Source organism: Parambassis ranga, chromosome 5 (assembly GCF_900634625.1).
Source record: "Parambassis ranga chromosome 5, fParRan2.1, whole genome shotgun sequence".
Lineage (NCBI taxonomy): Eukaryota > Metazoa > Chordata > Actinopteri > Ambassidae > Parambassis > Parambassis ranga.
The window spans coordinates 29,415,073-29,428,557 of record NC_041026.1 but is presented as its reverse complement, the minus strand read 5'-3'; the positions used below and the strand labels follow the sequence as shown (position 1 = coordinate 29,428,557).

Genomic DNA, 13,485 nt, shown 5'->3' with positions numbered 1-13,485 from the left:
TTATATAACAGAAATGTGTGGTACGTGTTTTCCTCACACAGGGCAGAATTAGGGTGATGATATGGGCCTGTGTCTCATAAACAGGTTGTAATCCCTTCACATCTCATCATCGTGCTTTAGATAATAAAATGATCACCTTGTCACATCAGCAATCAGTTTACAGAATGCAGGCAGTGACCCTGTTTGTCATTATGACAAACGCAGGATGTTAAGCGGTTTAAACTCACCTGACTGCCATCTAATAACTGTCTGTGCTTCTGTGTCACAGAGCAAAAATAATAAGATGCAGCCATGATGTCACACTTGTCCCTGATTCGTGTGAGGTCACTGAAAAGCCTCTTTCAGAGACCTCTTATTAAAATCAAACAAACCCCAGCATGGAAGCATCGCTGTTGTGCCATGTTAGCAGTGCAGTTTTTAGCTACGTCTCTGACATGCATGTTATATGAGTCACTGGCCCTTGCTGGCACCGGTGTCAGAACAGATGGCAGATCCAATTCAGGCTATACTGTATCCCAGGACCGCTCGCTGTCTGGAGTAATGAAAGGACCTACAGTGGTGCAGGACCTGTAGAGGTGCGTGGGAGGGATGCTCCAAAGGCTGTGAAGGGGGATATCCTGACTTCCGGGTGTCCCTTAGACACTCTGAACATATGTCCACCTATACTGAGCCAAGCATAAGCATAATTAGAAACTATGTCACATGTCAGACCTTATATCCATTTTTTCCAGTCCTGACGTTCCATTTACGTCACTGCACTCAGGAACTGTTATTTTCAACCACATATGAGCTTCTGCAAATAAACATGAACATGAGGAAATCAGGAACAAATATAGTGACACAGGCGTGTAATGCTGTTTTAATGATGGACCCAAAATGATGCATCAATTTTTACATTTCAATCAAAGCTGGTCCCCAGTGTAAGCGTCACCGCTCAGCATCCTGCCGCCTCCTTAAATGGTGCCGTCTTATATAACTACCGGCAACAAGCACAGAATGACAGCCCCAAATAAAGACAGAGCACCGCACGCATGTGTGCCCCAACAACACACCGGCAATGACATCCATACAAGTGATGTGGAAAAAAAGGGAGTGATGGATCCCCCAGCAGCCCCCGAGAAGCTCAGAGAGGGGATGTTTGATTTAGTCTTCTGGTGCTGCTCTAAGTGGTTTTGAGCTACCTTAAAGCCTTTGGATGTGTTGCTGTGCTAGTGCTACAGTTTCATTCAAATACACACTGTGCATCTAAATGCAAGAGGCAACAATAAAGTGAGGGTTGCCAGGTAATAAGACCCCACTGAGAGCCCTGAACAGAGTACACTTTTCTTTGGGGAGTCTGGCTGTAGAAGCTTTTGTACTAAACACAATAAAAAAAAAAACAAGATGCTGCCAAAGGTGAAATTTACAAAAACACAGCACAGGAGAGTAAGAAAGAAATGCACATATTTAAATCTCCAATTACAATGTGGAATATTGTAGTTATGTTCAAAAGTTAGTGTCTTCTTTTTAAATTCAGCTTTTTGGTGTGTAAACATTAAAATATTCTGATTGTAGTGAGTCTTTGTAAATACAAGAATATAGAACTTTTTTCACTGTGCCAATATTTATTTATCAAAATTAACATGTAACAAAAGTAACATGTTCATACTGCGTCCCCTCTAACTGCTTCCATAGGATTGAATTAGTTATCAGGTGCTGCTGATCATCAGTCCTTGATAAAGTGATCACCAGCAGATGTACAGACCTCAATAAAAACAGACGTTTTGACAGTTTGCTGCTCTGGAACATTCAGGTGTGTGTTAACACAATGACAAGAGAGAAAGACATAAACAATGGTGTTATAGAAGCAACTGTTGCTGCATCAATCTTGAAAGACGCATAAAACCATTTTAAACTATTTGGAGTTCAATGTTCTACAGTGAGAAAGATTATTCACAAGTGGAAACATTCAAGACAGCTGTCAATCTCCACAGGAGTGGACGTCCCAGAAAAATCAACCCAAGATCAGAGAAATACACAAAAACCCAAAAGCTACATGTCAGAGCCTACAGACCTCACTGAGCATGCTCAGTGTTAATGTGACAGCACAATTAGCACAAAACTGAACAAATCCAGCACAAGACTGAACAACTCCAGTTTGTTTGTTACCAGGAGAAAGACGCTTCTGTCCAAAAAGCACATGGAACCACGACTAAGTGGTAACTATGTAAGTTGTTTGGTCTTAATGTTCACCACCATGTCTGCTGAAAACCAAACACAGCAATTTAGCAGAAACACCTCATACACACTGTCATGTACGATGGTGAAGGTCTGATGATTTAGGCTTGTTTTGCAGTATAAAAGCCCCAAATACATACAATTATAAACCCCTAACACAGCATTACAAGTTTGGATTGTTCTAACTGATAATAAGACACTGCAGGTAGGGTGGGCAACTGTCTAAACTGCCCCAGGCCAGTTAAGGGCCCCAAGGGCTAAGACACTTCAGAAGTGGTAATGCAGTTTGCTATGACAGTAAGAGACCTTTTAACACCATTCCAAGTGTTGCATATTTCTAGTAACAATGAAAGGCAAAGAAAATAATAAATAGTTTTGTCAGTGTGGTCTCACACTAATACCTCTTCTCCAAGATGAAGAAGGAGCTCAATTTTAAAGGAAGGCAGAATCAAATATGGCAACTCATCACTATAAGAAGTGTCCCTATATCTTTGTGATTGTTTAGTGATTCAGCCAAAGGCCTTATCTGCACTGTAAGAGCCTGGCTGGTCAGATACAGCCGCTGCTGTAATGTGTGAAGCATGCAACACAGCTAGAGTGACAAATGCAAATGGCAATCCATCCTGGCCTGCCAAAAAGTGCTCTGGAATCTGAGTTCTTATGATTACAAAAAGTTTTTGGTGAAAGGTCAGTCCCATGTGGGATTTGGTGGTCCAGCTTTACCCTCCTAAAACAAAACAGGCTCCAGAAGAATGGGGACAAGCCCTGTTTGTACACAAGCTGCTCAGCAGATCATTAAGTTTGCTCTGTTTCTGTGAAATCTTATTGATTTGTCAACTTCTGCACATTCTGTGTCAAGATACAACTCAGACTGTCAATCATTGAACTGGGTCACTAGAGAGAGTCTAAAAGTGAGGAAACGTCATCTAAATAAGAGCACAGCAGGAATGCTGATCTTTTTCCTGCAATAGTGTAAAAATTAGTCTGGGCTGGCATTGCTCCCATGTTTGATGACTCAAGCTTAAAGCAGTTTTTAGCTTCATCCTTTTTGTTTAAATCAGCATACTGCTTATCCTGGAGGACATAAAAACAATCCTAGGAGCTTTTGACATGATGAACCCTCAAACACCTGTCATAATGCACACAAAATACAATCATTTTCAACAAGCTGTTCAGGAAAACAATATATCACTTATTCTATTGGCACAAGGTTTGATTGTAGGACTGCAGCTTTATTTATAACAACAATGTCTCATCTGTTTGTTCTGATGCAAATTGAATTATGTATATGGATGACACTGTGCTAACACTGTGTTATACCTACACACAACATTTACACACAACAAAATTAACACCAAACCTGAAAGACTTTGATAGATGGTTAAATGCCTTCTACCTAATGTTACATCTTGAAGACAGTGATGAATTTAAAAAGTCAGCTGTCCATGTTTACATAGATTTCTCTATGTAAATAGTGTGTGTTACATGTCAGGGGAAGTAGTGTTGTGTGGTTTCTGTCCCTCTCTTTTTGTCTCCCCTCCCCTTCTTTTGCTCTCTCCAGGTGCTGGCTTCCTGCTTTCCACCTGATGACCTGGTCGTGCAGCTCATTGGCCTGTGGGATGTGCGACTGGCCAATGGTCCGTGAGGGCAGGCTTTAAAAGAGGCAGTGAGCCCTGTTCCTTGTTCTCTCTCATTTTTGATCCTCAGGCCTATTGGTGGTGTGTGTTAGCTCTCAAACGTTTGTCTAAAACCACTTTAAAATGTTGTTCTCTCTAATTATAACATCCCCTAATCAGAAATATTGTTGAATAACATGCAGTATTCATTAGATGGTGTACAATTCATGTGACATGCGATGAAAAATGCTATTTGAGTTACATCCCAGCACTGTATGTATGTGTTTTTTTTTGCTACTGTATATCTGTATGCAGGTGTTGTGGCTCCACCTTGTGGGCATTCAGGTAAAATGCAGCATGCTGTCCTCACACTCCCTCGGCACCTTCACTTTGTAGCTGTGGCAGGACAGTTTGTAATTGTGACCATTGTTGTTGTCCCAGTAATCACATCCTTTTACATGGTAGCAGATGGCGAATTCCAAAATAGCTCCTGGCTGCAAAATAAATGGCGGCACCGGCAGGTGAAATCTGAAAATGTCTGTTTCTGGAGGATCGCAGTGCCTGCTTGACACCCAGGATGCTGCTTTATCCGTGTGTGTTCTCCAGTTGGTGAAAGAGTAATGCACTGTGACCACTTTCTCATAAGCTAAATTAAGTACCTCTATGGTGCCCGTTATCCCCTGCTCTGAAATCAGGACCTGCCGCAGACACACGCTCTGAGCATGGAGACGCTTCAGGAAGTCTGGCTGAGCTCCCATATTTTCAGAGAAACAGGGTTTAAAATAAGGCAGGGACAGCTCTGGGGACCTCCCAAACACCAGCTCAGAACTCATCAGCAGTCTGAACATGACGTGTTGGGGTATCAGGGGGTTATCATGGTCTTTGAAGACCTTCACTTCTTCTAAATCCAAACCCAGTGAGTCCACAAAGCGTACCTGCAGGTTCCTGTGTTCTTTCTTCCTCTCTGCAGAAGGAGGAAGGGACTTAGCTCGTCTTCTCATGATGGTATTGGTAGGAGGATCACTGGAACATGTCTGCTTCACAGTGGGTTCCTTTATAGTGGCAGCTCTTGGTCCAGGAGGTCGGATCTGGATGGGAGGTTTGGGAGGCTGAGGCTTTGGATCGTAAAGGTCCCGGAGACGGATGGTGGTAGAAACTCTGCTGGACCCAGTCATGAACTGAAACTGAATCCCACTCTTCTCAGCAGCCATGTTACAAGTACAAAAAAATGCAAACACACTACGAGAATGGACAAAAAAAATTTTGCAGGTTAAACATGCTCCAGAAGGATCAGACCTTTGCAGCAGTGTCCAGCGTTTGAGCAGGTCTCTTACATTTGACCTTGTTTTTCTTGAACCCAGTTGCAGCTACATGACAGATAAGAGGAGACCGTCGCTGCCAGCAAATGCCAGTAACCTTCCACTGGAGCTAAATGCAACATCTTGAGCAAAAAAAAAAAAATAAATAAATAAAAAAATAACGACGTGGGCCAGCAACAGCAGATGATCTGGTAAGAAGGCTGGGTCAACAGCACAGCCTGCCTATGAAGCCATGAGCACTGACAAACAGATCTGGATGGCAGAATGTAATCTATGGCTCTCACCCTTGGAGCTCAGCCACTGACATATAACATGAGACCCTAAGCGGGGCTGGGAGGTGTAGAGTGAATATTTATAGCAGGTAGGGAGGGCTGGGTCTCTGTTCTCTAAAGATGCCTCTCTTGTTTCTGTATGCTGATGTGACACAGCAACTGTTAGCAGGGTTAAAGGGTGAAAAGGCCAACCAAAACTAGCTGTGAAATGCATAATGTTTGACCACGACAATGTGGCATTGTACTTGAATGTGTTTACATTTATCTGTAATATTCTCTTTTACATTAGTTTGTAAGATTATACATTAACAAATTTGGTGTCATCTTGAGCTGCATAAATATGTTACAAAATACTGTCACTTTATCTTCTATGTTGTTAATTTTGTTCTACTACAAAAATGCGGGAAAATTCACAGTAGCTGAATGCTAATTAGGACTTGGCATGTCAAAATTTACCACATGATGACTTGTTGATTTGTTTGCGTGACAAAATATTAATACCAGTGTGCAGGATATTAGTGACATCTAGTGGTGAGGTTGCAGATAACAACCTGCTGAATACACCTCTCTTTTCAAGTGTGCAGCATACACAACTTTTTTAAAAATGTGTTGCTGCCATCAAATTCAAAATGAGCGTATATTTTCTATGAAATAGTAAAATATGATATGATCTCTATATTCTATTGGGAATACAGTAATCATTGCATTCTGTTTTTATTTAAGTTTTACCCAGTGACCCAACTTTGTAGGGATTAGGGTTGGATTAAGACAATATGATCTCATTTAATGAATTTGTCAAGGAGAGGAGAGACAAGTACAGTCCATTTTTCAACCCCTTCCTCATCACAGCTTGCTTGTTTACTTATTTGTATCATGCATTATTTTTTCCTCACTTCTTGAGTCCACATTAAACCCATCCATTTGTGAAATGATGAAGTGATTGTTTTTAGGTTTGTCTGGGTCACAACTGGCAGAAGAGATCCCCCTGAGATGTCATCAGTAATCAGCTTGTAGCATTACCACAGCCCCTCAACTAACTGGGTAAGGTTAGGAAGCTAAAACCTTGCAAGGTTAAATAATCTACTAGTGTTTCCTGCAGGCTATTTGTTTCAGCTGTAACTGTAAACTCCTGTTTCCTGTCACCTGGGCTGCTAACAGGTAGGGGTGTGGCTTAGTTTTCAAAATGGTTAGAAAGCAAATGTTTGAGGAAGAAGGAGATGTTAACAGGGCTGCAGTCATCTGAGTTTGTTTTAGCCTTTGCTGTGAAATCAGACATCTGTCACAGTTTAATCTTGCCAAAGCCTTTATGTGGAAAGGACCTATAAAGGCCTACTATCCCACCATATGACAGGGAAGGAAACCCCAGCTGTCCTGGTGAGTGGATAACTTTTTTATGCATTTAGTGCATTATTAAACAGTTTTACTTCTACTTTTCAACATACTGTAAAAAGACTGCAAACAAGTATTACTAAAATGGGAAATATTTATTTATCTGTTTTCCTATTGAACTGGTTATTTGAACTTTGAATCTCAGTGACATTGGAGGAGATGAGAAGGAGTTGTTGTGCATCCTGTAAATATCAGTATTTCTCTGGTGGATGGTTATTATTGTGTCAGTTTACAGTTCTCTGTCCAATATACAGACAATTGTTTTGGGGGTAACAATTCTTTTTCCTCAATAAATCATTTAATTTATGCTCTACATCAGCTGCTGCGATGTAGGAATGTTGGAATGTTAATCGTTATACTTTAGACTTAATTTGCCTCCCTTCCTGTAGCAAATTAGACACAGTAATATCCAACCTTTGTAGTGACCTATAGCTTTCACTGTGCACTGAGTGTTACAAGCTGTGGTGTAACAGCAGTTTACAGAGTGAAAGATAAACAGTGGTGTTTGGCAGCAGACTGTGAGCACAGACAGTTGGCAGCTTTGAAGGAATCCTAGCAGCAGCCACGGTTGTTCTATCCTGACATGATGGATAATAAGCCCAACCTCTATGTTACCTGCAGAGAGGCCTCCAGGGTGATCTGCCTCTAGGTGCTGCCGTCGTATATGTTGGCCGGGCTGGGCATGGTGATGGCCGGGATGCTGCTGGACCAGGTGCAGGTCAGTGACATACTACAGTCTGATATATATATGATCCATCCATCTACCCATCATATGGATAATGTGTGTGTGTGTGTGTGTGCATATTTAATATATATGAACACACACGCTAAGCTGTAGTGTGGGTTTTACAATAAATACTGCTACTACAGCCACTGCTGCTACTACCATTTACTATTCTTTGTGCTGTGTGTGTGTGTGTGTGTGTTCTGGTGGTGGAGGTCACAGTGACCATTGGGCCAGTGAAGTGACCCTCCACATAGGGGCAAATAAACAAGTTTTTGCAATAGGGTGCAAATAATCAGGAGTTTTAAAGTGCTATGCAACCAGAACAACTCTTCTTTTCAGCATCTATAGTTGAGGTGCAGATGCTTAACTCAGTCAACATACTCAGAGTTGATTGAATGAACACAGATCAATTTTCAATTATGAGCTCACATTTAAACTCAGAGTTTGTTCAGACCCCTGATTGTAGTGGATCTTATTTATCTAACTTGTTTCACTGTGCCTTTATTTAAATAGCAAAACTTAAGCCAAAAGGAAAAAATCATGCGTTCAACTTGCTTCCATAAGATTTAATTAGTTGAGCTGCGAAGAAGAAGACTCTTGTGTCTAAAAAGCACATGTAAGCACGACTGAGGTTCACTAAACTGCAGCTGAACAAAAGAACAACACTTGTGGAACAATGTCCTATGGACACATGAGACAAAAGTGGAGTTGTTTGGTCTTAACGCTCACCACCATGTCTGCTGAAAACCAAACACAGCATTTCAGCAGAAACACCTCATACACACTGTCAAGTACGGTGGTGGAGGGCTGATGATTTGGGCTTGTTTTATAGACACAGGACCTGGACACCTTGCAGTCAATGAGTGGACCATGAACTCCTCTGTAACCTCAATGAACTGAAGCAATGAAGAAGAACTAAAATTCCTCCCCAATAATGTGAGAGGCTGATAAAGTCATGCAGGAAACCATTGCTTCAAGTTACTGCTGCCAAAAGTGGATCTACAAGATACTGAATCATGAGGGTACTTAGTGAACATGTTTTTTTAGCTTTTATTTTTGATAAATAAATATTAGCACAGTATTGGCTCTGTATTTGGAACCAAGCCACATAAGCATTATACAGGTGTATTGTATTGCCGAAGCATCAGTGAAACAGCGCAAATGTGTTTATCCTTGTGTGTATGTTTTATGCAATCACAGAAAAGAAAGAAGAGAGTTACATCCTCTGCTGACAGATTTGATCTGTTTAGCAGCTGTTGCTCCACAGTTCAGATTACAGGCAGAAGGGGGAGCTGCTGAGAGGGAAAAACACCCTTTGCAGCACATGTCTGAAGGACACTTTTCAGCTGAGTCACTGTCCTTGTGTGTGTGTATGTGTATCTGTGCCTGTGACAAATTCACTAAATATTCTGCACAGGCTTCTGTTGTATCAGAAAGGTCTGGATAGTGTAGTGTGAACAAAGGATTAAAGCCAAAACAAAGATGTTCTCTATCTAAGGTCTGGGCAAAAATGTAGTAATATGGAATATGAAATTAAATTAGAAAGACAAAATGATGCAATGAAAAACATAGAGGCAGCCTCCATTTAAAGAGGAAAAAACACTGTGTCCTTCATAGACAGCAGCAGCACCACGTGTTGGTGACAGGTACACCACCTGCTGCTCCTCTGAGTGCGTCACCCACTCATGGTGATGATAAGGAGAGGAGGAGCTATCAAAGAGGAGGAGAGCACATCTGCAGTATCCTCTACACTCATGTGAAAAGAAACAAGGAGGAAGAGCCCTGATACAGGCTGGTCACCTTGCTTTTACACAGGCTGCATCACACACACACACACACACACACTGCTGTGCCTCCCACCACCACAGAGCGCCGTCACAACTCATCTACCCTGTCTGAAATCAGAGGGAACCCTGGCTTCACTGCACGTCTACAGACAAGACTCCACAGCATCCATCACTCACAGCCTGGATCGACATGAAGAAGGGGTTACAGAACGGCAGCCTGACTCACACTGGGCATCAATATGGTGGCGAGGAGAAGGAGGTGTGGAGAGAGAAGGAGAATAAAGAGTGGCAGCACAGGAGGGCTGAGAAAAAGCTGCTGGCCTTCTGGATGTCCTTGTCCCACAGGACCTGGACCTTCTTCAGGCCCCGTGAGAGACCGGGTTTCCAGCGCTCCACCTCAGCCGCCCGGCTGCTCAAGAGTGAGGCATGAGGGGATAAAGTGTGTGTGTGTATATGTGTATGAATGTGTGTGTGTGAGTTCTGTCAGTAGCAGAGTGTCAGAAGAGGCCTCACAGACCTGCTGTCAAGTGGACCTGTGTGTGTGTGATTGTGTGTGCGTTCTCCATTCACAAGTACGTTGTGTTGCTGCCCTGCCTGCCTGAGTGTCAGTGAAGGGCAAGACAAGCTTGGTGAATCCTTCTTTGTGGCATTTTATTGTGAGTGAACAAAGAGCTTGGACTGATTCGACAAACATTCTGCCCTGGATGTGACTCTTTCTGGATTCTTACATCTTACATCCCTGAGACGAGGCGTCCCTGCAGTACCAGCACCTCCATCTGATCCCTTCCATGCAGGGATGGGTTAACGCAGATCAGCCATGGTAGTGACCCATCTGGCTCTGGAGCTGCATTTTCAGGGGAAGAAGCTGAGGGGCTTCAGGTGCAGGCTGACACGCTCGGCCCACGGCTTCCTTCCAGAGAGCTTGTGGACCATCGCAGCACAGGTCCTGCTGCCCTACCTGGTGTCCGGACTGGGCATGGTGGCAGCCGGCATAGTCATGGATACAGTGCAAGTACGGAAAATAATGAGAGCATTGGTGTGCGTGAGGTTAGATTCTAGACAGGATGAATGTGCAGCTGGGTGAAAACTATTTTCATACTAATGAAATCAGTGTTGCAACACAGACTGTATATGAATATGGCCAAACCTTCAGTGACATTGTTCATGGGTTTCTGAAGATCAGTGCGTCGCCATGTTGACAACACCTGAGCTGCACTGAATTTGAATATGGGCAAAGAGGAGGAGTTTAAGTTGGGCAGAAGGAATGTCACCCGTCATTAAGAGCAGTCATAACGACACCCTCTTAAAATAATGCCCTATGTAATTTTTTCAGGTTTTTCAAGAAACACAAAAAACTGAACCAAATTTTGAATATGTGATAAATATTAATAATTTTACTCAAAAGGGTTATGACATTAACTATTGACATACTATGTGTCAACGTCAGACTTGCATCTCCAACCAATTTACTAATATGGGATTATCATTAAATAAAAAGATTACTTACTGAATTGCATTTTAAGTGATAGAGTGCAACAATCATCCCCTACTACAAAGGACGGTATAAAACATTCAATAGAAAATGTCCAGATTGTTCCAGCTGACTGCATTCAGTGTTATTAGTTATTCTATTTAGAGAAACAGAAACATAACGTAATGATGTCTGAATAATATATTTTTCAAACAACGTAACCCAAAGTCATTTTACACACAAAAAATAGTTGAATACGTACATAAAACACACTCATTTTATTATGTATAAAACTAGCTGACTGCAAGAGACACGTTTGTACTTAAATGTTACTCAGCCTCTGTTTTAGAGCAGTTAGCTAGCAGCTAACAACGAACTAGTTCACTTATTCAAGTGACGCTAACAGTGTACCGGCATCATGACTGAGGAGCATTAAGCCCGCAACGCTTCAGACTCAGACTCTGATCCCCATCAGTCCGGCTGCTCTGTCCTCTCTGTCGCCCCAGCTTTCTGTCCAGTTTGCTGACATGAACCAAAAATTTTAGCTTTGATCCAAGATGTTGTATTGACGGTAAGAGCTCTCACTCCAATGACTATTCACCGACATACACACACACAAATATAACCACACAATGAGACAAGCGATAAGGAGAGTCAGACATCTGCCGTAAATGAGATCTTTGTTGTATTTTTTTACGTGACTTGTTTCATCCAGGAGAGTGAATAAACACGTGAAAGTACTGTTGTGATTCCAACAATGTAACTGTATTTTGATTACCATCTCTTTAGACTGTAACTGTAATGGAATACAGTTACTATTTTTTGTATTCTAATTACGTAACGTCGGTACATGTAATTCGTTACTCCCCAACACTGAATATTTATACCCTATCACTTACTAATAGAGACACACCCTGAATCATGGAAATATCTTTATTGTTCTTGAAGTAGCCGCCATCTTGAAGAGAATGTAAAATTGCATAAGTCTCATTGTCTTTTGACTTAAGTCAAACTCTTGACATAGACCGTTATACTACAGGGGTAGAATCGCATGTTCTGATTTAGGAAAAAAAAAACTATTCATTTTAATAAGGTGACAATCTGCATAATGGCTTCATCATTACACCTATTTTATACCATGCTGTACACATTTCTGCTGTAAAGTTGGACAATTTAATATGAAGGATAAGAATGATTAGCCCTTCAGAGTTTATCTGTATATTATCTGAATATTATCTTAGCATAATCGGAACCACATTTTTACAAAATAACAGCATACATATCTAGTCCCGCAGTCTTAGACAGTCAAACACACAGCTGATCTGCCTAATCAGGACTAAGTGTGGTTTGTTCAACCAAGGTGATGACAGATATGATTGAGTACTCATTACATAAGTCATAATAAGAGGCCTTGTAATTTTACCTTGTAATTGTTACCAGAGTCAAAAAACTGAGTTTACTCACTTTGTCTGAAAACACTGTCTGTGTATAATGTTAGAGACTGTCTTGAGTTGTAATGCCCTGTTAAGAAAATCACAGGAGTAGAGTTAAATAGGAAGCATTAAACCCTGGTTAGAATCTGTGTAGTTTGACTGTGCTGTGTTTGAACAATTGCCACTTTGTTTTTCAGCACTGGCAGGTGTTCAGGGAGATCTCTGAGGTGTTTATCTTGGTGCCAGCCTTGGTGGGGCTGAAGGGAAATCTGGAGATGACATTGGCATCAAGACTGTCAACAGCAGTGAGTGGAAACACATTCACACACATACACATGTAGATTAGGTGTTGGAAACATATGCGGCATTAAAGCCACAAATGTAATATAGTACCAAATAATATGGAAATGTCCATGAACTTGTTGCCAACTTTTCTGCATCAGAGATTATACAATATGTTTCGACAAGGTTCATTTGGTCTTCACCTTTTTAACTATAAGAGTATTCCTTTCACTCAGACCAGTGTCTTTTGTGTTTTTTACCTTGACTCTACATGTTTCGACTGCATCCTGCAGTCTTCCTCAGAAGTCATATGATGTTACCGGTGACGTGTCTGCCAGCTGATTTTATGCAGGTTGTGGCGCCATTCTCCCACTACTCCAGGTAGTAGGGGAACAGCGCCACCTGTAGTCCGGCTTCTTCAGCACTGTGTCCCAGGTGTGGGACAGCAGTCTGGTCTCCTCAGGACAGTGTTCCAGGTGTGGGACAGTGTGAAAGTCCCCTCGTCCCGGTTCACTGTCCCGTTGGCTTCCTTAATCCACCGTTTGAACTTGTTGTCCCCATTGCCGATTACTTTTGCCCCATCCCAGTCCATAATGTGTCTTTCCCTTTTGCAGTGATCCGAGATTGCTGATTTCAGGTTTTCTTGTTGTGCTTTCTGTTTTGTTGCCCTCGTGCTCATGCCAGCTGATTCCTTTTCACATTCTGTTTTATGTTCTTTTTTCTGTGTGCTGAATGATCTTTCTGTTTCGCCGATGTATGTTTTTTTGCAAGACAGGCAGGGTATTTTGTATATAGATTATACAATATGGTAGCAACTGCGGTTTAGCATCCATCAATTTATTAACATAATTAATTGTATCATTTTTATCATATATTGTCATGTCATGACATCACGTCAGCACATCATATTCATCATGTAAGAACATGTCATGTTATATATCATGTCATGTCTTAATAATACCTCANCTTAAG

At 41.6% G+C, this 13,485-nt stretch overlaps 1 protein-coding gene across 1 annotated transcript; it reads right to left on the bottom strand.

Annotated features, from left to right (window-relative positions):
* Positions 1-3,288: 3,288 nt before the first annotated feature.
* On the bottom strand, positions 3,289-5,266 carry ppp1r3db (protein phosphatase 1, regulatory subunit 3Db). Its single transcript, XM_028406437.1, has one exon. It carries the CDS (start codon positions 5,042-5,044, stop codon positions 4,175-4,177), a length of 870 nt encoding a protein of 289 aa, XP_028262238.1. The 5' UTR covers positions 5,045-5,266; the 3' UTR covers positions 3,289-4,174.
* Between the last annotated feature and the right edge of the window lie 8,219 nt (positions 5,267-13,485).